General features: G+C 51.3%; 1 protein-coding gene across 1 annotated transcript; it reads right to left on the bottom strand.

The window, feature by feature from the left end:
- Positions 1-15,734: 15,734 nt before the first annotated feature.
- Positions 15,735-22,578, bottom strand: CCDC42 (coiled-coil domain containing 42). The gene is made up of 7 exons (XM_048818904.1): positions 22,502-22,578; positions 21,377-21,482; positions 21,009-21,113; positions 18,999-19,196; positions 18,225-18,446; positions 16,406-16,564; positions 15,735-15,833 (listed from the first exon to the last, which is right to left on the bottom strand). The coding sequence occupies exons 1-7, from the start codon at positions 22,576-22,578 to the stop codon at positions 15,735-15,737; spliced, it is 966 nt and encodes a 321-aa protein (XP_048674861.1).
- Between the last annotated feature and the right edge of the window lie 3,911 nt (positions 22,579-26,489).

Genomic DNA, 26,489 nt, shown 5'->3' with positions numbered 1-26,489 from the left:
ATCCATCAGGTTTCTGTGCACCTAGCCCCAATCAATCAGGTTTGCATGTAACTGGCATCAATCAGACTTGTGACAGATTTCCTGCAATTTCCTGCAGTATCCTGGACAAGCCTTATTGAATTAAGTGTAAGGATCTTGGGAGTTCACTGTATTAAAAATGCAGATATTTCTGTATTGTTGTTGGGAGGTTGGCAAACCCAGAGAGGGGGGGAGCCAGGAACGTAGGCCAAGGCTCAGGCGGAAAGCAGCGAGGTGTGCAGTAGGCCAAACCTTGGTTGCTGATGAGAGGGCCCCTGAGCCGGGACTTGGAGTACAGGGTGGGCCCAGGTCCCCTGCCAGTCACTGGCGAAGTAGCACCGGCAGGGCAGTAAGCAGGCAGACTGCCAGAGCCCATTTGTCAAGAGGGACTTTGATACCCTGGAAGGGGGGCAGAGCTATGGTGACCTGGCCAGAGACTGAGTCATGAAGAGGAGGCTGTGGTTCCTGGAGTGAGATCAGCAGGGCAAGAGGGTGACGGGAGAGATGCAGGGAGGGCACAGTGCCTGGCCAGAGCTAGTGCCCAGGATGGCCAGCAGGAGGCACCACCAGTGGGGTGTGAACCCCATGACATGTACGTACAGCCAGCTGAGTATGCGTGCGTGTTTGCTCTGTGCATGCAAAGGTGTGTGTGTGTGTGTGTGTGTGTGTGCACTGGGTGAGTTTGCACTATCTGAATGTGTGCGTGCACACTATGTGAGCGCATCTGGGTGAGCATTGGTGTGTGCGCACTGAGTGCACACCTGTGAGTGAGTGTGGGTGTGGGTGTGAGCATGTATGTACTGTGAGCCGGTACAGGTGAGCACGTGTGCACACACCCTGCATGACCATGTACAGATGAGCGAGTTGTACAGGTGCGCACATGCACAGCATGAGCTTGTAGTGCTGAGCCTAGGTACAGGCACGTTGTGTGGGCACGTACATGTGAGCCTGCACATAGGAAGGCATGTGTGTGAGCACGCAGGGGTGAGCACTGGTAAGTGCATAGGGAGGATCACCTGTGGATTTGCATGCACATGAATCAGTGTTTACTGAAGAAGCAGGGGTGTGCACAGGAATACAAATTTGGCTGCTTTTGGAGGGGCACTTTCTGTGGCCCCCTGCAGCCGGAGGCGCTGCCTCTCCCCTCCCCTCAACCACAGCCGGAGGAGCTGCCTCTCCCCTTTCCCCACTCCCCCCGGCTGGAGTAGCTGCCTCTCCCCACTGCAGCCCCAGCGGAGCTGGCTCTCCCCTAGCAGCTGGAGGAGCTGGATCTCCCCCCACAGCTCCAGGGTGAGAGAAGCTGTCATCTTCTCTTCCCCCCACCCCACCCACCCCGGTCCTGCCCCAGGGCCAGAGGAGCTGGCTCCCTGACCCCCTTCCCCAGATCCGGTGGAGATCGCTCTCCCCTGACACCCGGAGGAGATGGCTCTCCCTCTGTGGCCCCGGGGCCAGAGGAGACCAAGCCCCTGCTTGCCCCCCTTGCGCACATCCCTGTGAAGAAGCCAGTTTCACCAGAATATTCCCAACCAGCTGTAGTCACATGTCCTAAAACACCAAGGAGGGGCAGAAAAACATTTGCTGAAGTGCTGGTAAAGCGATCAGTTGGTGCACAGGGCCCAGAATGCAGAGCCGGGCAGGCAGAGCAAAGGAGAGACTGGGGTACACATCGAACTCTCATTTAAAATATGACTGTCTGCAATTTCTCAAGTCAGAGCAGATTCTGTTAGTGAACAGGGAATTTAGCCTGTCCTCAGCTGATGTAAACCGGAGTTTGATTCCAATGGCACTACATCCATTTACACTAGCCCTAGTTTTCTCTAGGTAAACCTAATCTCTTTGCCTTCTACTCACTCACTCTGAGACGGACCCGCTGATATGAATGACTGTAGCTCCATTGAAGTTAATGCAGCTCTCTGATTGTGGGGCTGGTGCTATGCCAGCCCCAAGTAGATTAGAGCAACCTTGAGGCTGCTCTACCTTGTGCCAGCTGGTAACAGCCCCCAATGGTCTGTCTGCCAGCTAGAAATTGCCAGTGCATAGTAATACTCCAGCAGCCCCCAACACAATCCGCACATGCCCCTTTAGGTGGGGGACCGTGGCGGGAAGTGGTGTGGAAGCTGCCTACGCTGGCTTTATTCCCTGCCAAAGGAATGCAGTGCCAGAGCAGTGCCGAGAGACCAGAACGCATTAGAGAACCTGGCCCCATACTCAGCACCTGAACTCTCTTCACCGTAGAGATGGGCTTGAGCCAAACTTCCAGATCCAAACGCCCTCAGACTTGGGAAGAATCAGGGTCAGGAGCTGGATGGGAGAGTTGCACCTCGGGCCCATCTCTACTTTACTCCCCGTATCATTGTCCATTTAGGATGGGCACCGTGGGCTCAGGGCTGCTGAGATATTGGGGCATCTGGCAGAGACATGTGAAAGAGAACAGATAAACTGAATGCAGCTACTCCTGTCATTTAGGCTGTAATGAGGATTAGCATGCCAGCTCCCCCAAAGTCTTTAATTTAAAAATAAACACTGCAGCAATTAGTTTAGCAGCATGGTCCCCAGAAGTCAGCTCACAACTGCGGAGCGCAAGAAACATCAAAGCTTGTGCCAGTGACTGGTTTTGAAGAGCTGCCATAATTGCATGACTGCAGTGCGATCAGGGGGAGCTGCTGACGCAGGTTCATTGAGGACCAGCGGAGCAATAAAAATGTCTGCTCTCTGGAGGCTGTGATGAGTCATCCTGGCCTGCCGCGTTGGATCGGTAGATGCAGGGGCTCTGCACTCTTGGCACTGCTCATGGAGAGGGAAATACACAGTGGCAGCTGCTGAACGGGGCTGAATTCTGAGTCTGCAGTCAGGCTGTGGGGAACGGGAGGGAAATCTTTCCCATTGCTACAGCACCATGTGCCCTAGGGACCCCAATGAGCTTTGCAAGCCCTTATGCAGGGCCTGCTTCGCTCACCACTGAAAGGGGCAGGAGACTGAAATCTAGCCCAAGGATGCTTCCTTGACAACTAATGTAGCCTTCCTCAAGGATTTAGAAGGGATCTAAGCCCTCAAACTGTCCCTTGGAGCAAGTTATCCTATAACAGCCTCCTATGGCGTTTCCTGCACTGTCCTTTAAAGCTGGCTACTGGACTAGATGGAGCATAGGTCTGCTCCAGGCTGGCGGTTCCTACATTCTCACTTGCATTCTCATTTTCTGCTTTCCTTAGCTCTTCAGAAACCAAGGAAATTCCCCACCAGTGACTCCATCAGTGACCCGCTAAGGTGGCATAGTCCTTTGCACTTCCTACGTAGTTGTTGTCTGGTTTCTCTTTATACATTTTTGACAGACATTCTCTGGATCTGTGCTCCAGCTGTGCCCGTGAACCTGACTGATGAGCCTCCATCAGCCTTGTCACAGTTCAGGGCACCTGCCCCGCATCCCGCTGTGTAGCCCAGCAAGGGCACCCACTCTAGGGTCCCAGCAGCTCAACCGTCAAGTCTTCTGGGTGGAGACCTGCATCTCTCTCCTGACTGGTGTTTTTCCTGCCTACGCTGTGTTATTCCCCAGCAAGGCAGATGGCCTTACCTGGTCAGCGTCTGCACTTTGCTTTCTCTCCAAGACTCTGAACAGCGTCATTACCCACAGTTATGTTACCACCCAGCTCCTCCCCACAGAGCTGTGACTAAGCATTTTAGTGCCCGGGGTGAGCAATCATATTTGTGCCCCCTAGAGATGACGTGGGGGTGGGAAAAGTCACATACCCCTCCAGATTTCTGCATCCCATTTAGCACAGAGGTTTTCAAACTGTGGGGCACACCTCCCTAGGGAAATGCACCCCACAGTTTGAAAACCATTGCTTCCTGCCAGGAGTCGGCAGATCAGAAGCTGGTGGGAGCTGCCTGGCCCACATGGGTCCCTGATTCTCCGCACCGGGGGAGAGGGGGAGCTGAATGGCTCCCAAACACACCTCCCTTCACCCAGGGAGTGACTGCAGACTTCTTCCCTACAGCCCCCTCTGTTGCCAGCTTCCTGGCTTATATAGGCTTCACCTGTTCCTGCTGTGCTGAGCCTGTTCAATGGAAATCCCTGCTCCCTGTCTCCTTCTCCAGGTGTAGCCTGGGCAGTTAATTGGCCCACTTAGCCATCTTCACCCGTCCAAGCCTTGTGTGGGGTGAATGCCCCATCACAGTCCACACGCAGGGCATGTACATCCACATGCTCACCCATACGAGCATAGGGAACACCCCCCATGTTCACCTGTAAGCGCACGCACACACACACACTGAGCACACATGCTCACACACACACACTGAGCACACACACACACTCATGCTTATGCACACACAGTGCACACATACCCATGCTCACATATGCCTGCATACACATACACGCTCACACACACTATATAAGCATGGCATTGCAGTCCTGGGGGAGGATGGGTTGGGGGTGGGGGAGACAGGTTGCTTTACCCTCCATAGCTGCACCCAGCATCAGCCTCTGTCTGCTAGAAGAGAATCACTAGTCTCCCAACCCATCCAAAGCCATCCAGCTGCGTGATCACCAATACAGGCGGATCAGCCTGCTCATATGAAGGATGGTCAGGATCGGGGTGCTCAGCAGTGTGCCCGCCAGGCTACCTGACGGTGATTGGACAATGGCGCCAGCTCTCAAAAACCAGCTGGGGTGGCTGGAGAGGAGTCATGGGACTTGTTTAGTTTGACCCAAAGTCCCAGAATTCCAGTCAGTTCCAGTAGGCATCCCACCATGTACTGTGAGAAAGCCCCAGAATGCATAGGGCCTCATGGTGGAACCGTGCACCATGGGATAGCTGTGCAGAATGCTGCTCGGCAATGATTGCCAAGGGATGTAGCTTTAACCGGCAGAAACAATGCGGAGTGGATGCACTGCTTTCGGACTTTCTCCCTCATTACTTACAGCGGAAAAACGTGGTCTGAAAGCACTTTCGTATGCAGCCAGTCTGCTGCTTCTCTCCCCAGCTGCCGGCCACTAGCAGCACTGCAGGACGCTGCTGCCTGTATTCTCCTTCCCGTGCTTTCAAACCTTTTGCTATTTTCCCTGGAGGCTGAGGATGGCATTACTGCCCCATTTATGTGGCTTTGGGGCTAGGAACCCGCCGCACACACAGAAGCTCACAAAACTGAGGGTGCTGTTTTCAGCTGAATATCCTGATGGCTCTTTTGATGCAATACAGGGTCCCATTCAGATCTGTTTATTATTAGTCATTCTGTTCAGAGTAGCAGATAATTGCTTTATAAAACCCAGAACCAGCCCATGGCCTCACCCTGCAAATAATCACAGTGTAACTCAGACACACATGGCACACGAGGCAACAGTTCAGTGTCTGATCCCAACTCCCTGAGCTGAAATTCAGGGTATTCACAGCTCAAACCCCCCATTTTATAAAGGGACCGAACCAAACTCCGGATTCGAACTGCCCAGAACTTTGTGGTGCTTGAACACTGGATCCGGAGTTTGTGGCTTGTGCCCATGCCTGGTTTGAAGAAAGTTTCACCTTAATCAGAGAGGAGGCCAGTGCAAGGGGTTTGCTGGGGGAAGTGTAGCCAAAGGAGGGCTTTGAACAGGAGTGGTTGTGCGCTAAGTCACATGGTGAGTGGGACACTGTTATTGACAAAAACGTGTAGCCAGTTGTTGTTTGACTCCACTCGCGTCTGGTTCTCAGAAGTGTTCAAGAGCCCATATAACCAAATGTAGCCAAATTTATTGTTTAAAGAGAAAGCAGGACAATATGAAAAGGAGACACACATTCCCCCCTTCTGGGAAGCAATGCTTAGCACACAGCATGGTCACCTGGCACAGAAGGTGTGCTTCAAAGACACGCATTTCATCCAGCCATATTTACAGGATGATTTTACAAGATATAAAACTCTTTACCCATCACTAAAGTCCAACCCCCCAGTTCGTTACAGTTCTGTAACTGGTTGTTTTGTTCTGTACCTTTTTTACCGTAGGTTTCTCTATGTTCAGACCATTCCCAGCCTGTGCGAGGCCTCACCAGTTATGTATCTTGGCTTTGACAGGCTTCTGTTTTCTACTGCCAAAATGTTGTGGTATACTTGGCGTGGGTGAACGGACTAGTGGGGAGAGCCTAATACATGCAGGTGACAATCCCAACACTTTATCTATCTATAATGCATTTTATGATGTTAATTCCATGCACATAGCACTCATTCATGTGTCGTATACAACCCCAACATGTATGTATTGGCCAACACGGTTCACTGCAATAACATACATGTTAATGTACAGCCAGCACATTCAGGGCCTGATCCTGAAGGGTGCTGAGCACAAACAACATACAGTTCCTGGGAGTTCCTGGGAGCTGTGGGAGTTCATCTCCCCAGGATCAGGTCCTGAGGACTCTGGATCAACCTCTGGAGGAGTGAATAATGCATCCAACTTGTGAGTGGGAGCCATGATCACACCAGGGTAAATGACAAGTGAAAATAGGTTTGCTGGCCTTCACTTATGGTAATTCCTATCAAGCCTCATCCCTACCACACATTTCAGCACCTGAATCCCTCCTACCCTTCAGATCCCCTCCTGGGCCCCTTACACTCTGCTTCTGACCCCCCCTTGCCTCCCAAACTACTGCAGCGGGACCTCACCTGTATCAGGAACTCAGGGTTTGGCCCATTAGTAAGTCCCCTCTGTCCTTCAGTTTACCCACCTGTAAGATTACTGAGCCTCACCCCAAAGTCCATGCTCAGCATTTCCTCCAGCAAATCCCCCATTGCTGTCAATGAGATTTTTGCCCAAGTAAGGAGTGAGTAAATACTGTTGAGGAGTGGGCCCATGATCATGTAGGAGTGAATGCTGAGAGTCACAGGGGGACTAGCTCCTGTAAGAGAGTCGCAGCATGGCTGGGACTTCTCAGCTGCCTCCCAACTGGGCTTAAGGGAAGGCACCTGGGCCACAGGAAAAGGGAGGCAGGAAAAGGGCGAGTGAGAGCTGCCTGAGGAAGAAGGGAGAGACTCAGAGAGAAACAGCAGCAGTAGCAGCAGCAGAGCTGGGCTGGACCAGGGAGCTGTTGGGAAGAGCACACGGTGAAGATAGTTGTTGGCGAGGAATGGCCAGAGCGGCTGAGATACAGGAGAGCTGGTGCAGAGGCCCTGAGGAGCCAGGAGAACCAGCCTGGGGTGGGGAAGCAGAGCCCAGAACAAGAGGGTTGATACTGGAGGGTGGATCCCAGGAGCAGGGGTCAGAGTCACGGGCAGGGGTCCTGTGGAATGGAACACTGTGGGGAGAGGCCTTGTGGCGGAGGAGGACTGTGAGAAGCTGATCCCAGGGCCCGTGGGGTGGTCGTGGTGGGATGTTCCCCGAGCAGGGGAGGACTCTCAGGTGAGGAGGCCTATGGAGTGGAACACTGTGGGGGCCCCTCTCATGGGAGACCTGACTTGGGGCTCCCAGAGAAGTGCTGTGATAGAGAAGCGAATCTGGGATCTCTTGGGCAGACGTCCTGGACGGCAGAGCCCTTGAACAAAGGCAAAAAGAGGCGGGGAGCAGGCAGGAGATGGCCTGTGGGGAGAATGAGTGGAGATGAGGTCCCTGGAGCGGGATGGGAACTGCTGTGATCTGTGGCATTTTAGGGTGTGGGGAAGAACATTTTTATCACGAGGGCTCTGCATATTATTTCACATGCTCGTGAATAAATTATCCCCAAAGATGGAGCTTTGAATGGACTCTGGGAGAGACTGTGTTCCCTTTTCTAGGGAAACTGAGGCAGGCATACTGGTTGTGCCACGGCCTGCTGCAGCTGGGGTGCTTGAGCTGGGGGCTACCCTGTTACAATGAGGTCCCTATTGCTGGCCTCCTGGAGCCACTCCATAAGTGGCATTCTTAATAATACAAATACCCAGGCTCCTGAGTAGCTGCTACCTCACTGCCGGAGCTCGGGCCTCTGACCTCTGCTAGGCCCACACCTTGTGTGGCCTCCTGGCATATGATCTTTGTCAAGCCTGAGTTACCAATAAGGTAGCGCTGCAGAAAGAGCATCGCTGGCAACTCACTTCACCCTGGAGCTCAGATTCACTCTTCATAGAGTCATATCAACAGTAAATGCTACTGCTGAACATCGCCAGGAGCACACTGGGCCCAGCAACCTTTTCATCTTGGGCTAATGCACACTGTCAAATGCACCGATTGATGCCTTCATTTCACTAACAATGCTCTTCTTCTCCTGAGCAGGCCGATTCCACTTGCAGAGATAGACCCTTCCCTCCCCCCACTCTCCCTTCCCTGCAATTGCTACACCAGGAACCGCAAGAAAACAGCTTGATGTTGTGTTTTAAACCAAGGACCTATTGATGTTTATTCTGGGGACATGGTACAAGCCAAGGGCCAGGTTGTGATCTCGCTTGCACCGATGTAAATCTCCAAGGGTGTCACACCAGTGCAAATCCCACAGAAGTGTGATCTGAATCGGGGCCTCGGCAGGTGAAATGAGAAAATATGGACTATACATGCGCACGGATAGCAACATACAGACATTGATTTAACTACATTAAACCCAAAGACAGGGGCCAGATTCCAAGATCAGACTCCCAGGACATGTAACAGTCCTAACAGACAACCCTACACTAACAGTCCCTTGTGGGTGGATGTATGCATGAAGGCAGAAGTGTTGTGGGCAAAGCATTGTTAGAAGCAGCTGGGGAAGTCCCATGTTCTCCCCTCCCCTTGCACTATGTGAATCCTGTTGATCTTAAAACCTCACAGCTCCAACAATCTCAGGTCAGTCACCCTGCACCCAAGGACCTGCTCCCTCCATCATCATCCTGGTTCCCCAACCACCTTGGAACACTCTGTCCCCCTTTGCACACTAGCAACATTAGTGCCCTTCACCAGCCCAAGCTCCCTGGGCTCTCTACCTATGAGACGCCAGGTCCAAAGAGACAAGGGATGGATGTGGTGGGGAGACACACATAGGAAAGACATGGGATGGAGGTAGTGAGGAGACACAAATAGAAGAGACAAGAGATCGACTGGAATTTGTTGTCCACTACAGCTGCTGGGAACATTTTAGATTAAATGAAATTTTGCCGACGCCACCATGTTTCGTGGAGACACAGCAGTTGCAATGACCGTTTTGTTAGGAAGAGAGCATGCTCTTCTTGTACCCCATAGCCTGGTTGTTGGTGCAGTGGCCTGCGATGTTCCAAAGTCCCTGCTTTGTCTGAATCATGCTGATCTGGGATGGAAAAACTCTGCTATGGAGCAGGGATTTAAACCTGGGTCTCCTACATCCCAGTCCGGTGTCCCAGCCATCTGCCCCAAATTGAAAAGCTCAGGTTTTGATATAAAAAAAGCCCACCCCAGACATTTTGACACAATCCCATTTGGGTGAACATGTTCAAAAGGCTTTGGTTTGTTCCCATCCGAACAAAAACAAGTTTGGAAACCTCGAACGGTGCCACAAAACCAGGCTTGTCCCACGGCCAGCTCTAGTGGCCACGCATCCCCGTTTGGGACCAAACTTGCTATGCCATGTGCTGGGCTGGCCCAAGCTGGCTGTTGAGGGCGAAGTAGCTCTGTGCACCAGGGCGGGGGAGAAGAGGAGCAATACTGAAAAGGCCCTGGGAGGCTTTTCTTGACTGTCGCTGGGCCCCAGCCCCCATTGTCCAGCCAGCAGCTTGGGGGCATTCAGAGAGGAAAATGACATCGGATAATTTGTAATTAGGCCAATCCTGTGTCCCAAGCTTTTGAATGAAATCAGGACAATGCTGGGGCTCGAGGAGGATCTTTACTTTGGTCTGCTTGGACTTGCGTCTATTGCTCCTCTTTTCTAGTCAGGGTCATTATCACAGCTGTGATGCCTGTGAATGTGGCATCCCCAGTCAAAACTCCAGAGATTTCGGGGGACAGTCCTGAGGTGACCTGAAGCCCCCCAAAGTCTGAGATGAGGCAGGCAGGGAGAGCAAGAACTGGATTGCTCTTCAGTGCCACCCTGTGCCTGACTCAGGAAGCGCCATTGACTGGACAGAGGAACCCTTGCCCTCAGCCGCCAATGTGATGCCAGGACCTGTGTTTAACTAGGGGTGGGGAACAGCAGAAGAAGGGAAGTGGGGTGATCCTGCCCTATTAAGAGGAAGAGCAGAGACTAGGAAAGAAAGAAATGCAGAAACAAAGGGAAGGAATGAGGAGACTGGCAAATATCAAGGGGTGCAGAAAAGTGACGCAGAACGGAGTAGATGAAAAAGGAGCCCCGGGACTGAGAAGTGAATGAATGATTTGGGGTTGTGTCTGAGTTTCTCTTGGTTACCACCTGCATGGGCTGGGAGCTGAAAGCATCTCCAATAAGTGTCCCATTCTACAGCTTTGTAATGATGCTGGTGTGTAGCAGGGGCAGCAGGCAAACCCTGGAAAGGGAAGGCAAGAGCTTATCAGGGACTATTTGAAACCAGATGCCTTTGAATTAGAAGAAGACATGATCCAGCTCATTACTTCAGCAAACAGTTCGATCCCCTGAGGGTTGGCTGATTTTTATAACTGGATCAAGTGATTATTTGGCGTTTGTTTATAAAAACTCATTCCGGTGCTAAGCCTTTCTGCAGTTTTAAACACTTTGAAATGTGCCCATCCCTAGTGTCTGCAGGACCTTAACTCACCTGTTACTGGCTATCTCAGGGCACAGGGGAGCTCCCGAACTCGAGACTAGTCCGTGGTTAGCTGCATGACTAAGCCTCAGTCATCATGTCTGCACTGTAGGAGTAGCCACACAGTGCTCATTAAACTCCTAAAGTCCTCTCCCAGCTTGCATGGGTTCTGTGTAAAAACCAGGGCCTCAATCCTGCAAACACTTATGCATGCAAATATTTTTAAGCATCTGAGCAATCAGGCAGTATGCAGTGGCGCTCCTCACGTGTTAGTATCTGCAGGCTCAGGGCTTAGGATGGATCCTCTGAGGCTGGTCTGTACCTTGGTTGGCCCAAAGCCCTGGACAGGAATCTGGAGGCAGTAACCCAGGTACATAGATACTGCCCGCGTGTCTCACTGTCCACACACCCACGCGCCCTACCCCCACCCCGATTTTAATAACTGTTTCCGAGTGGTGTAAATGAGGCCACAGGGCTTGTTTTATCACCGGTTCATGTGCTGTTGTTGCAAGGCAGGCATGGATCACACACACAATGCAGCCCCTCCCCAGCCCACCAGCCCGGGGCTCACACAGTGAGCTGTTTGCTAGTATTCCACCTTAAAAACCAAAAAGGAAGAACACATGAGGTGCTTTCCTTTCACTGTGGTGGTTTGCCGTCTCCGATCGATTCTCTGACATTATCCAAAGACTAGGCTCGCTGCCTTTCTAAAAGCTTCTCTCCAAAATAAAGATTCATTTAATTCCCCCTGTTACTGCCAGGACTTGAGTTTAAAGCACTCCCATTACGAGAGCTAAACCAGTACTGATTTCAGCTCAGGCTGATTTCAGTTGATTGGATCCCACACGCCTCCTTACTCCTGGCAGATTGGTCTGAATTCCAGGGCCTCAGCACAATGGTTACCAATGCCTAGAACAGGGAGTGAAGAGCCAGGCTTGCCTACACAGGAACATTATTCGAGTATAAGCTAAGGTGTGCACCCTGCTCAATGGTATCAGAGGCCTTTATTCACTTTAGCTGATGTCACTTGGGAAGGAGTGTAAGATAAACTGAAAAAAAGCCAATCTTATACCAGAATAAGGTGTCCACACAGAGGCTATACTGGTACAGCTAGATTGGTTTAACTTCAGAGTAACTAGTAAAATGTTCCTGTGTAGACAAGCCCACAGGCTGTTGCTCTGAAGAGATCATCGTCTGAGGCCAGTGAAGTCTGAATGGAAAGTGCGAATGATAAACAACTCATTAATCCTTGGCAATGTTTCACAGCTGATGGGAAGCCAAATCCCTATGTTCTCTTTCCTGTCACATGTCTGCCTTGCCTGGAGCGCCCCCTGCCCCCTTTGGCCTAGATTGGTCTGCCCGTACCTTGGCAATTACGGTCCCTGCTCCCACCTCCCTCACTTGTTTCTTTCACTCACCACGTCCCATATTAACACTTTCCCTGGTGTCTCCTATCCAGCTCCAGCCTCAGGCCTTGTAGCCAATTATTTCATTTAATAGAGGTGTTGTTGTGGTTAAGTATAATTAAGTCAGGTGTGATGGAGAGGTTTACGTAGGACACTATTGTAGGAGTATAACATTAGGTATATCAGTAAGTATTGCAAGGCCTAGAGGATGAAGCCTGTCAAATTTCAGTTTAGCCATGTTAGGTCTCAGGCCTATGAAGCGTTGACATAAGTGACCCAGGAATAACTGTGGATCAGTAAAGGTACAAGATTCCTGTGAAGAATGTGCCCATGGGTGATGTTCAGAAAAATATGCCACAATGTCTAGACTGCAAGATATTAATGTAACATCATGGGAACTTTTGCAGGAACCTCAGGTCACCATGGGGATGTGTTTACATAGATGCATAATGGAAATAAAGTAGGGTTGCCAAGCCTCCAGGGTTGGCCTAGAGTCTCCAAGAATTAAAATTAATCTTTAATTAAAGATTATGTCATGTGATGAAATCTCCAGGAATACATCCAACCACAATTGGCAACCCTAGAATAAGGGGAACTAAGAGGGTAACCTGTGGAAAGCAAGGCACCCCAACCTTTATGGGGTGCAGAAGTACAGATAAGGAAAAGGGGGTTGGAATTCTTGTACATATGCATAAGGTGGTGGGTTTGGTTATAACCCAGGATAAAAGGGTTTCCTGCCCTGGTATGGATAAGGTGGGAAGGCCCCATCAGGAGACTCCCCCCCGCCCCCTCCCCAAAGGATGGCTACCTGTTGAGAGAGCCGTGAAGCTCTCTGATATCGCTGGGTACATGAGTATGAACACGCTGCTGGATATTGCATGGGTTCGCTTGGTGTTGTTTGTGATTGTGACATTGATTGTCTGTGGAGTGGAGCTTGTAGTAAAGACACAATAGCTCACTTGTAGTGTGTTTGTGGTTGCTGTGTTCGTTCTTCATCTGCTCCTAGAACCTTCAGGGAAGTCTCACCCCGCTGATTGTAAAACTGGAGCAGCCTGGGGACAGACTTGCTCTCTAGGGACAGTGCACTTTAACACAGAACTATTAAGATGCCAACTCAAACTGAAATAGGGCAACAGCCTCAAGCCATTGTTCCTTACTTTGCCCTCTCCAGAGGCTTGGAATAATCCCCCTCCTTTATTTAGATTGGATGATGGTGGGTATTTGTCAAGAAAGACCCCACACCAGCCCAGCAGCCCCGCTCCCCCAAAACCTCCATGCCAGCCCGGGAGACTGTGATCCAGCGATCTCTTAGTGCCACCTGACAAGAGGGCACGGAGTGCCTAAGGGTTAGAGGGATACCCTGGGTCTGGGATCTGCGTACTAGTTCACTCATGAATGTCATGTCTACTGAAAGCTTGTGTCACACTGATCATCACCATCATTGCAAGACGTATACAGGAAAACTATGTGAGGAGTTATGTGTATAGTGTAAAAACGGTGCTCGGTAGGACTGTGTATTAAGGCAGGTCACCAAAGGGTGATGCACATGCTTCTCCCAGGCAGGGGGCAGAGACGCTTCTCTCTTTGGCTGGCCACGGGCAAACGGAATATTGTATAGTTCTCAACAGATGCCCATCTACAGTCGGAGCCAAATGCGAATCAGTCAATTGCTGGAGCTGCAGGAAAATATTAAACCAGCAGGGGGTAGCCTGTTTAGGAGTTAACATGATGAACGTTTGAAACTATATCTGGGGAACAGAGGAATCCCCAAGGATTCCCTGAGGAAGTGACCTTACAGTGGGATTTGCTTCAGGACAGAGGGACAGCCAGGTTTGGCTGAACATGCTGGGAAGAAAGTTGGGTGAGAGAAACTTCTCTAGGTATGAGGATAACTTGGGCGGTAAGTTTAGGTCTAGTAAGCACGTGGTGATTTTATTTTCTATGTAACCATTTGTTTCCAATAGTCTTACTTGGTATCATTTGAATTTCTGTCCTTTGATAACAAACTTACTCTTGCTTTCACTAGAAATATGGCTAAGTGCTGTGTGCTGAGCGGATCTGTGGAAAGGTAAAACTTGTAAGCTGTGGTGCACCGTTCCTTTGGGAACAGTGGGCTGGGTAATCCTGGGGATAGGGGCCTGCGACACTACAGGGGACACGTGGAGGACCCAGAGGCTAATGTGTGCCTATCGCTAACCTGTACAGAGAAAGCCGAGCCCACAGCAGCCAAGGGGGAATGTTTATGTTGCTAGTAACTGAGTGTCATGGAACTGAGCCCGGGCAGCTACAGACAAGGCTCCCTCATGCTAAGGGCAGGTGGTAGCGAGGTGCCTCACAAAGATGGGTTCTCCTGGGCAGCATCACAGAGACCTGCTCCTCCCGCAATCCCTCCTGCCATCCCAGAAGACTCTCTCTTTTCCCCCCAACCCCTCACACCAGCCTGGGACACCAACTCCCCCAAACATCCCCCTGACCTGGGAGACGCTCTCCTCCCCCAGCCCCTCAAATCTGCCCCTGCACCCACTCCCCTCCCTGAATTCCTCACCCCAGCCTGGGGGACCTGCACCCCTCCCTCAGCCCCTCAAACCAGCCCAGGCACATGCTCCCCCCTCTCAATCTCTCACACCAACCCAGGGCACCCGCTCTCCTCCCCAGGCCTCCTGCCAGATTGGGAGAGCTGCTCCATTCCCTCCATATCAGCCTGGGGGGAATTTTTACCTCGGGAAAGTGACCTATCCCTAAGTGAAGTGAAAACGCTGTAACCAGTCCCTGGGTGCAGGGGGAGGTTCAGGGAATCAGATAGAGGGGGATGCATAACAGTCAGAGCAGTCTCTGCCCTAGCCAGAATGAGGTGTTGCTGGGAATGAGACACAGGCAAACCCATTGGGTTTACCAGTCTCTGGCCCAGCCTCCTCATTAGTGCCTTTCTGGGGTTGGGTTCGCCGGGATGTTCTTTCCCTGTGCAGAACATCCCACTCTCTTAGTACCGAAGAGGATTCGTGGCTGTGATACTGGGGGAGCGATCATCCCCCCCTGGGAGAGCTGGGCAAATAACTGGTTTCTTTAGTCATCTACCAATTCCGAAAAATCAGATCACATATTAGTTTTGGGTCAAGTTGATAACTAAATTCCCAAAATTTTCCACAAATCAAAGAGTTCACTTGGTGTCGAACTAAGCATTTTGTCTGACCCAAAATGGAACATTTAACTTTGGTTTTGAGCTTTTTTTTTTTTTAACATTTAAAAAAAATAATAAAATGGAAGGAAACGTCTCATGGAAACAGAATGTTTTGAATCAAAAGAAATGCTTTGGTCAGAAAATGTTGAAATGAAACGTTTGGAGTTTTGGGGGATTTTGGGGGAATTCAGGAAGAGTTTGCGAAATATCTTGGTTGAGCCAAATCTATAGTTTTCAGCAACAACGTGTAAGTGGAGAAATGCCCCCAGCTCTATGTCAGGGTGCTGTGGGGTGGTTTTTAATGTAATGTGAGGAACAAACTCCATGAAAATGACGTGGAGTCTTAGAATACATTGTCTTTATAACACAGACTGTCTCCGTTTGCCCAGGAGCTCAGAGCCAGGAGGACGGAGAGCACCGAAGTACAGTCTGCAGCATCCATGGGAGACCCTTTCCTTTCCTGTCTCAGCTGGCCAAGCCTTCCCTTGGCAGAACAGGGGCAGCTGGTGTTTCCCTTACACGTCCTTGACCACAACTATCATTGATCGGCTTTGGATGTCCTTCTTTCTCACCTCTGCCCAGATATCGGAGAGGTCCTGGATGAACTGCTGGATCTGGGTAGAGAAGAGAGATGGCAGGGCTGGAGGTTTAGGACTGCTTGGAATGGCTTTTGCAGCGTGAATAGCAGGTGTTTGGCTCCTCTGAAAGGCACATTTCCCATGGCTTTAAATTGGTCTGCAGAGGAGGAGGACTGGACATTTGCATCCCCAGCTCAGAGCAAGTGGGATGGCTCTTTGGGGGCCAGTCTTTGAGGGCAGGGAGCCAGCTAATGGAAGCGTGGAGTGATGGCCCAGATACACAAGGGATTTGTAGCCAGTTCAGTCACCCGCGGTCCCAATTCATCCAGCCTTCTGCCTCCACAAATAGACCCTCCCTCTCCTGCCCTGGCCCCTCTCTGGGGCGAGAGGGGGCAAGGATCAACTCAGACACCATGCTCATTTATTGCTGGTGTACACCCCCCTCTGCTCTGCCAACAGCACCCCAGCTCTGTCCTAAAGAGTCCCCTCCAGGGTGGGGTGAGGTGCCTGATACACTCTGTTTTCTCCAGGCCTCTCCTGCACCTGGGGCAGGTGCTGCTCTCCTTCCCTGATCTGGGGGTGAGGGGTAGGCATCAGCCTGGCTGTACCATGTCCAGCTGCTTGTGGGTGTCCTCCACGGGCACGCTCAAGGTCTCCTTCAGTTGCTTGCTCACACTCTGGAAGAGGTTCAGGGTGGCCATCTTGATGGTGCCCAGCATGAGGGTTTTCTTGGCGGCTGTGTTCTGAATGTGGGCCCAGCGAGACTCCTGCGGAGAGAGGAGAGGACGGCAGAGAGCATGGAAATAAGCTGCTCAGCAGAGAGGGTGGCAAAGCACTGGAGATACCAACTTGATAGCGGCCCATCTGCCACCTGGGCAGTACCCACCCTCCCCCTGGACACTACACAGCATGGATCTGTCCTTTCACTTCCATTCACACCTGGAAAAGCCTCGGCTCGGGATCATGAGCCATAGCTGGTGATCATCATTACGAGAAATCAGCAGAGTAATGGCAAGTTCCCAGAATGCACCTGCACAAGCAGGTCAGAGTTCACAAGAGTTGGTTTGGGGAGCTAAGTCTAGTGAGCATGATGCAGAGGGAAGAGGTATGGACAGTCTGGGAGCACTGGAAAAGGCGGGGGGAAACTTAAAAAACACCCTGCTAAAGGGGCAGCACATTGTAATGCTGCTGGGAAAGAAAAACAATTCACACCAGCAGCAGCAGCCAGCGTGCCTTCATCAGGGAATGTTCAAAGAGGTAATGATATAAATACTGTATAACAGTACTAGAAATGGGGAAGGAACCAGAACCAAACAATAAGACAGGATGCGTCGCATTTGGAAGGTTTTCTTCACTTTTCTTGTGATTTTAAATGAAAGCTTGGATTGCAGAGCACAATTCTGCGGCCACTTCTAAAACAGGGGGAATTATGCAGCTATTTACGCAGTCGTGTCATCCCATCATTCACAGGGCCCTGGCTACCAACCATGAACCAGGAGGACCATGACAAATATCTGCAAATCTCTGAAGGGTATAAACAGAAAAGAGGGGTGAATCAAGGGGTATAAGGGGTATAATTTGGAGTCATGGATTACAATTGGACAAAGCAAAGGCTGAACAGCTGCAAAACCATAGCCATGCTGAGGTTTCTGAACCCCTGGGATCTTCATCCCAGGGACTGGTGAAAGCCCCAAGACTTGAGGCCTATATAGCTACATTAGACAAAGCCATGGAGGCCCTCCTGTGGGGAACAATCCAGCCCTGGCCCTGGGGGATAGATTGGATATGACCAAATAGGTCTCTCGTATCCCAACAGTCTGGTCTAAATGAGAAAAAATGCACCCACGTCATGCCATTGCTTTATTGTCACCCCCAAGCACCCCCTAGCGTAGATGCAGGGTGACCCTGACTCAGCAAGCTATTCACACCTGTGCCTAACATGAAGCGTGGGCAGAGTCCCACTGGTCCCCGGTTCAGTACTCCAATGAATCAGGGCCTTACGCTGGGTTAGGCCTCTCTTAAATCAGTCTAGCTTCGGTCGCCATGCAGAACCAACTCAGGCGAGACTTAAATTGTGGCAAGGGCAGCGGCATTTGGGGTTTTCCCTGGTGTAGATAGACAGATTTGAAATAGACCGAATGGAACTCTCCTGCTACGCACAAGGGCTAACGTCTATGATTCTGTGACCCACCAGTGCCCTGAAACCCAGGGTCTGTCCTCCTGGCCCAGTGCAGTCACAGATTGAACCCTGGGATGACCCACTGGGTCAGGGGTGAGGCACCTACCCAGCAAACAGGGTGGCAGTATCCTGCTGCCTTGCCAGCCTCCTGTCCCACCACTGCCCAGCAAGCTGGGAGAGTCCCTCTGCCTGTGTCTGCGGGGAGGAAGAGGGCTTCCTCAGGGCACATGTATGGGGAGCCCCCTTACCCAGACGATGACATCACTGCGGGCGTGGTCAAAGCGCATCTGCAGGCGCGCCAGCTGGTTGTTGTGCTGCAGGATCTCGTCGTCCTTCTCCTCCGTGTAGTGCGACAGGCGCATCTTCGCCTGCTCGATCATCTCCAGCCCCTCCTGCGCCGACTGCATGAGGTCCTGGTGCATGCCCACCAGCGTCTTGTACCGGCCAATGACTTCCCGTATCTCCTCAAACTGCAGCACAGTGCACTGGGCGTTACTGCCCCGTAGCCCTGCACGGCACACGGGAGCCTGTCACTGATACCCAGCACTGATACCCAGCCCAGGCAGGGAAGGACATCCCCTCCCCTCTAACAGGGGAGAATAGCACATCTGCCCCAGAGTATCCTTACCACACCAGCGCTCTCCTGTGTCCCAGCTTCGTCATCACCCCTACCCCAGCAAAATATCACACCTCCCCCTGGCCTGAGCCTCCCACACACACATGGGAGGGCCATGCTCATCCCAGCCTCACCCTCTGTTCCCTTGGCCAAATCCCTGGGGTCCCACCTCCACTTTGCTAAAACCTCTAGTCCCTTCCCTAGGTCCCTGCCACACAGCCCTGCTCCTTTCTCTGGCTCCTTTCTAGCACAAGGGAAACCCATCTCACCTCCTCTACACTCTCTACGCCCAGCTGCAGGGAACCCTGGGCCCTGCCTCATCTCTCCCTGAGACTTTTGCCGCTGCCCATGGTCCCATCTCAGCTCCCCATCTCAGCATGTGGGAGCCCCTAGGGTCCGGGCTCACCTCCGACACCTCGACCACCGTCTCCAGGTACTTGTTGAAGATGGAATACTGCTGCAGCTTGTTGGAGAGCTGCTGGTGCTCCTGTTTTAGGACCTCCATGTCCAGCTTGGCCTTGGCCAGCTCCTTCACCCTCTGTTTCTTCAGCTCTTTCTCCTTGTTGGCTTTCTTCAGGGCCCTGATTCGCTTCAGGTCATTTTCCTAGCAATCCCCCCCGCCACCACCCCAGAAAGGAAACCCCAGACAAGAGATGTGGGAGGTTAGCGATGTGACCACATCATAAGGAGATGCCTCCTATCCAGCCCCACGCCCCTCCAACGTCAGCAGTACTTGGAAAAGGAGAGAGACTATGGCGGCGTGGAGGAGGGGAGGGAAGAAGAACCCTGAATGAGCCATGATCATGCCAATGGACAGCAATCGAGCTAGACAGTCACCAGCAGCTGGCATGGGGTCCCATAGCTTCCACAGCCATTGGCACCTGGTCCTAAGAAGGACTGCAGAGAACACCCTGCTACCAGCACTAAGGGAAGATGTTGGCTGAGACTTTGGGATGGATGCCACTTTAGCTGGGCATGACAAAGCTGGTGTTGAAGGCTCATGGCAACATAGAGCAACTCACCCCTGGCCAGCCCCTCCTGAGACCTTCTCTGGCAGAGATACAGAGTGAAGAGGCTCTGGGGGAGAGGCCCTGGCAGATAACATCATGGCTACTGCCCTGCAATGTTCATTCCTGTTCTATGCTGAGAAGAGAGTTGAGAGGGAGGGAGTCAAGGGTGTGTGCAGGTGTATCATGGAGGAGCCCTCTACACATAATGGGAACAGGCAGCAGTGTTACAGCTCAGGGCTGTATGCGGGTGTACCACAGAGGAGACGTTCACATGGAATGGGAACAGGAGGCAGTGTTACAGCTCAGGGGTGTGTGCGGGTGTACCACACAGGAGACGTTCACATGGAATGGGAACAGGCGGCAGTGTTACAGCTCAGGGGTGTGTGCAGGTGTACCACACAGGAGACGTTCACATGGAATGGGAACAGGAGGCAGTGTTACAGCTCAGGGGTGTGTGCGGGTGTACCACACAGGAGACGTTCACATGGAATGGGAACAGGCGGCAGTGTTACAGCTCAGGGGTGTGTGCGGGTGTACCACACAGGAGACGTTCACATGGAATGGGAACAGGAGGCAGTGTTACAGCTCAGGGGTGTGTGCGGGTGTACCACACAGGAGACGTTCACATGGAATGGGAACAGGCGGCTGTGTTAAGCTCAGGAGTGTGTGCGGGTGTACCACACAGGCGACATTCACATGGAATGGGAACAGGAGGCAGTGTTACAGCTCAGGGGTGTGTGCGGGTGTACCACACAGGAGACGTTCACATGGAATGGGAACAGGAGGCAGTGTTACAACTCAGGGGTGTGTGCGGGTGTACCACACAGGAGACGTTCACATGGAATGGGAACAGGCGACTGTGTTACAGCTCAGGGGTGTGTGCGGGTGTACCACACAGGAGACGTTCACATGGAATGGGAACAGGAGGCAGTGTTACAGCTCAGGGGTGTGTGCGGGTGTACCACACAGGCGACGTTCACATGAAATGGGAACAGGCGACTGTGTTACAGCTCAGGGGTGTGTGCGGGTGTACCACACAGGCGACATTCACATGGAATGGGAACAGGCGGCTGTGTTACAGCTCAGGGGTGTGTGCGGGTGTACCACACAGGCGACATTCACATGGAATGGGAACAGGAGGCAGTGTTACAGCTCAGGGGTGTGTGCGGGTGTACCACACAGGAGACGTTCCCATGGAATGGGAACAGGAGGCAGTGTTACAGCTCAGGGGTGTGTGCGGGTGTACCACACAGGAGACGTTCACATGGAATGGGAACAGGAGGCAGTGTTACAGCTCAGGGATGTGTGCGGGTGTACCACACAGGAGACGTTCACATGGAATGGGAACAGGCGGCTGTGTTACAGCTCAGGGGCGTGTTATGTGAGTGCCACTGGACTGGTTGTACCTGTATGAACTGCTCAAATTTCTTTATATAAGCCTTCAGCTGAATCTCCTTGGCCCTGAGCTCCTCCCATCGGTTATTCAGGGCTTCCATCCTCGTCCGGAAAGCCTACAGGGATCATGGAGAAAGGCAAAAGGTGAGCCAGCTGTTCTGACTCAGTGAGCCCCCCTTCCAGTGCCAATAGTCGGTGCTCCCGCACCCTGACCCTCCAAAGCAGGGCCAGAGGCCAGTGGGACAGATTTTGCACTGTGCCTCTCAGGGGTGCCTGAGGAGACTGGACCCAGCAGGAGGTGAAGGGTGTGCAAGAAGCCTAGCTGGTGTTCTTGGTCATAGCAGTCATGGCGGGGCTCCCTCACGCACGCCTCTCTCACCTCCTTCTGAGCCTCCATAGCCCTGTGCACCAGCGTGGCCTCTTTCTTCTTCTCCAGCAGCCGAATGGATGGTGATGGGGATTGCTCCTCCGTCGCTGGGAATTTCCTGCAGCAAAGATACAAAAGCTTTCCCTGTGGGGCTGCCTGTGGCTGCGCCCATGAGCTCAGTGCTGCCTGCCCATCGCAAGGGAGACGGCCTCGCCGTTCGGTCGGCCTGTGCCCTGGGGGCTCTGAGCTACTCGGCTAGGGCTGGGGTGCCATGGCAGAGCACCATGTGTGGATGAAGCCCAGGGCCATGACCATGGAGACTGAATTCTACTTGTGCCCAGGGAGAAAGGCAGGATGGGAGGGAGATCGAGGGATGTGATCGTTCCCCTCTATTCGGCATTGGTGAGGCCTCATCTGGAGTACTGTGTCCAGCTTTAGGCCCCACACTACAAGAAGGATGTGGAAAAATTGGAAAGAGTCCAGCAGAGGGCAACAAAAATTATTAGGGGGCTGGAGTACATGACTTATGAGGAGAGACTGAGGGAACTGGGATTGTTTAGTCTGTAGAAGAGAAGAATGAGGGGGGATTTGATAGCTGCTTTCAACTACCTGAAAGGGGGTTCTGAAGACAATGGATCTAGGCTGTTCTCAGTGATAGCAGATGACAGAACAAGGAGTAATAGTCTCAAGTTGCAGTGGAGGAGGTTTAGGTTGGATATTAGGAAAAACTTTTTCACTAGGAGGGGGTGAAGCACTGGAATGAGTTACCTAGGGAGGTGGTGGAATCTCCTTCCTTACTGGTTTTTAAGGTCAGGCTTGACAGAGCCCTGGCTGGGATGATTTAGTTGTGGATTGGTCCTGCTTTGAGCAGGGGGCTGGACTAGATGACCTCCTGAGGTCCCTTCCAACCCTGATATTCTATGATATTCTATGAGGGGAAAGGTGGAGGGAGGGCAAGGGAAGGTGGGAGAGGGAGAGATGGTGGAGAGACAAAAAGGCAGAAGGGATGTGGGAGAAGGACTGGATGTGGGGGAAAGGAGAGAAGGAGGTGGGTGTATGGGACAGAGGAGGGTGGAACAGTGGAAGGCCATAGAAGGCGGGGGATGGATGGGATGGGGAGGGGAGCGTGTTACTCACATCAGCAGCTTCAGGAGCTTCTGCCCATACTGCATGCGGAAATACTCCGACAGGTCCTCTTCCTCCATGGTGGCCATTGTGTCTGCTCCCCCCGGCGAGCCCTGCTCTGGCCCCACCTGTGCAGCCTCTCCCTGGGGCTCAGCTCAGCTGCCCTATGTAGGAGTTAGCGGGCTGGCGTGGGACACACCCACAATCCCTGAGCACCTCCCTCCTGCTCTTCCCAAGGTCCTCTCTTCCCTTCCCTCCTTGTCAGAGCCCCCAGCAGACAGAGGCTTGGTGGCTGGCTCCATGTACCGTTGGAATCCATGGAACCCCAGCAGCCAGGGTTGGACAATGCCAGGTGGTTACTTAGCAACCTTAAAGCTCCTGTCCCTTAAGGGGAAATTTGTTCCTATCTGGCTGGGCTGCTGGGAGCCATTGCCCCAGTCTCCAGCTCCACTGCTGCATCCTCCCCTTCCCTTCCACGTCCCCTTTGGGAAGGGAGGAATTGGATGAGCCTCTCGGGAGGTCCAGGTCAGCAGGGCTGAAAGCCCGGTGCACAGCCTGTGCTCCTCCTGCTGGCCCCCGTGCACCGTGTCGCTAAGCCGATTGAGTTGGCAATGGCCATGACATGAGAAAGGGGAGGAAGAGGGAAAGCTGTCAAAGGTTTAGCCATAACATACATGGCATCTTTGTAAAGACGGAGCATTATTGCTGCCAGGGTTCGGGGGACGGCAGGGGGTTCCCTCATGCTGCACAGGTGACAATTCTCCAGGGTCACCTCTCTCTGTGCCCTTTGCAACCATTGCAGTATTCCCAGCAGGAAAGGCAGCTCCTGCGTGTAGGCAGGTGTGTCCAGGAGGAGGTGAGCATCAGATCGTTATAAAATTCAATGTATGTATGTGTATGTTAGTCACAGTTACAAGCCATAGCACCTCAGTCTTTTAGTTGTGGAGGTTCCCAGTTCAATCTGTGTTGGCCAACATGGGGGCAATCACACACACACAGTAGATCTAAGATATTTGCTCAGAACAAAACATAGAGAAGCCCTGTGAAGACTCATGCTGTGATAAATAATAACATCCCAATGAGATCTGAGCCATGCAAATGGAGCATTCTACTCCCTGACCGGAGAACTGTAATCCCCAGGTCCTTTTCTGCGGAACTGCTGCTTAGCCAGTCGGTCCCCAGCCTGTAGCAGTGCATGGGATTCTTCCGTCCTAAGTGCAGGACTCTGCACTTGTCCTTGTTGAACCTCCTCAGATTTCTTTTGGCCCAATCCTCTAATTTGTCAATGTCCCTCTATATCCTATCCCTACCCACCAGCATATCTACCCCTCCTCCCAGTTTAGTGTCATCTACAAACTTGCTGAGGGTACAATCCACGCCATCCTCCGGATCATTAATCTGGGGTATACACTGAGTTTGCCTTGCAAGATGTATTTACAGCAGCTAAGCTGCAGTTAGTTACATTTGTGCCCTTCTCAGTACAGCTTGAATGACCTGATCCCTTATATCAACTAGGGAGGTTTCCTGCCCTTCACATGCTGCCCAAAGGAAAGAGGCAGGCTCAGGCTTATTCCTAGTGAATGAACAGAGAACTGGCTTGGATAAACAGTCCTTAGGGATGGATTTCAGGCTTCAGGCTCTCCGAGGTTTGGTTCTCTCTGATACAGGTTGGAGATGGACGTCTCTCCCTGACAGTCTGTTACACTTTGGCCTTGTCTACACTGAAAACTATTGTACCCCTTCCCAGCCAGTGGTGCAGCAATGCAGTTTAAGTGCCAGTGTTCACATGGCTCAGGCATCTTTACTGGAGCTCGGCAAAAAGTTTTGACCAAAACGTTTGTTCAGCAAAAAAATGCAGATTCAGTGACACAGAAATCTCTTGCAAATTTGTGTCAATTTTGCCAAATTGTTTCAACTGAAAAAAAATCCCCCAAATAAAATTCTGAAAAAAATGACACATTTCATTTTGACATTTTCAAAATGACTTTTTGTTTCAAAATGTCCTTTAATTTTATTTACGTTTTTTTAAACATTAAAAAATGTTCAAAGTCAAAACAAAATGATTAATTTGGGGTCGAACCAAACACTTCAATTGACCCAAAATGTTGTTTTTTTACTTTTTGATTTGCCAAAAATGTTGAAACCCAAAATATTTCTTTCAATTGTTCAGAATTGTCTGTGAATCAAAAAATCCATTCTTTGCCCAGCTCTAGTCTTTGCCACCTGAGAGCTCTTTGTCCCCCTCTAGTGGCTAGAGCTCGGGTAGCGGGTTGTGAACCTGCTATTGCCACTCATCTACCAGGCCAGGCCATTCAGCTGAAACAGCAGAGATCTCTGCTTGTACAGCCAGAGGAACTGAGGCCAGTCCTCAGGGCCATCCTTTGGATTTATGGGGCCCTACACAGTATTATGAAACTGGTGCCCCTATTCCCGACGGTAGCCTGGGCTTGCAGCCTGGGGCGGGAAGGGACGAGGCAGCAAGGGTACCGAGTCACCCAGCCCACCTCACGGTGGCGGAGAGTCACAGTTCCCCGCAGAGATCCCCGTACCTTCTGCCTCATGCAGAATGCGCCACACCAGCGCATTTGGTTCTGTGAATACAGCCCCTGCCTAAGGAGACTGCAGCACACGCTGGGTGTGTGGAAGCCGACCTGCTCTTACCTGCTGTCATGGGCGGCGGGTGAAGCTGCCGTTTGGGGAGGCTATAGGGTGACCAGATAGCAAGTGTAAAACATCGTGATGGGGGGTGGGGTGTAATAGGTGCCTATATAAGAAAAAGCCCCCAAAATTGGGACTGTTCCTATAAAATCAGGACAGCTGGTGACCCTAGGAGGCTAGCTCCCCAGCCAACCTCTTCCACCTGTGGCCCCGCCCATATTCCACCCCTAGTCTGCCCAGGCCCCACCCTCTCCCCACGGTCTCCCTCCTCTTCCCTCCCACTCCCTAGTCCCTGATAACCCCTTCCAGCCAAATCCCTGAACCCAAATGAAGCAAATGATATTAGAAAGAAATTGCAGAAGAGTGGTTTTTTAAAAAAAAAAAAATAATGGAGCATGTTTTACACTCCATGCCAGATGGTAAAGACTGGACATGCAGAAGGTAAGGAGTAATGGTCTCAAGTTGCAGTGGGGGAGATCTAGGTTGGATATTAGGAAAAACTTTTTCACTAGGAGGGTGGTGAAACACTGGAATGCGTTACCTAGGGAGGTGGTAGAATCTCCTTCCTTAGAAGTTTTTAAGGTCAGGCTTGACAAAGCCCTGGCTGGGATGATTTAATGGGGGATCGGTCCTGCTTTGAGCAGGGGGTTGGACTAGATGGCCTCCTGAGGTCCCTTCCAACCCTGATATTCTATGATTCTATGATTCTAAGGTACCTAATTAAAAGCACTAAATTTGGGAATAAAAAATGTCAGTCACGGGGATTTTGATATACCCTGAAGTTTGTCAGAAATTTATTTGCAAAAACTTTGTAGTAAGGGCAAGTCAGCTGTCCTGCTGAATACAACATTAAATATTATGAAATACATGATGCAGCTCTTCTCTGTTTTACATTTTCTTAATCAGTATTTCTACGCTGATTTTATATTTTAAATGTACTCTTAAGCCTTCATAAAGTAATCATTCCAGATTACTACATATGTAACTCACTGAAACAAAGACATTATTGTAATCAGTCACAGAGGTTTAGTGTGTTCATAACAATATTCATGGCTTTTAGAAAAAGGGAATATTAATTTACTTTGTGTGATCTCCACAACAATAGACATGTTTATGAAATTTCATCAACTTTAAAAAAATGTTTCCAAAGATTTTAGGCATAACAAAGGATTTTACATCTTACTAAGGTACTGATTTTGCTAGAGGGTTCTCTTAAAACTAGTTCATCAAATAGTCAGAAGTAAAGAAAAGGAAACTCGTTTGTCCAGCTATCTGGAACGAAAAGGGTGTTGTCCCTTTAAGGACTCTCTTCAACAGGGGGCTGAAGGGAGAAAGGGATGGA

Source organism: Caretta caretta, chromosome 14 (assembly GCF_965140235.1).
Source record: "Caretta caretta isolate rCarCar2 chromosome 14, rCarCar1.hap1, whole genome shotgun sequence".
NCBI lineage: Eukaryota > Metazoa > Chordata > Testudines > Cheloniidae > Caretta > Caretta caretta.
The sequence above is the reverse complement of the archived record's forward strand: the minus strand, read 5'-3'. Positions and strand labels throughout refer to the sequence as shown.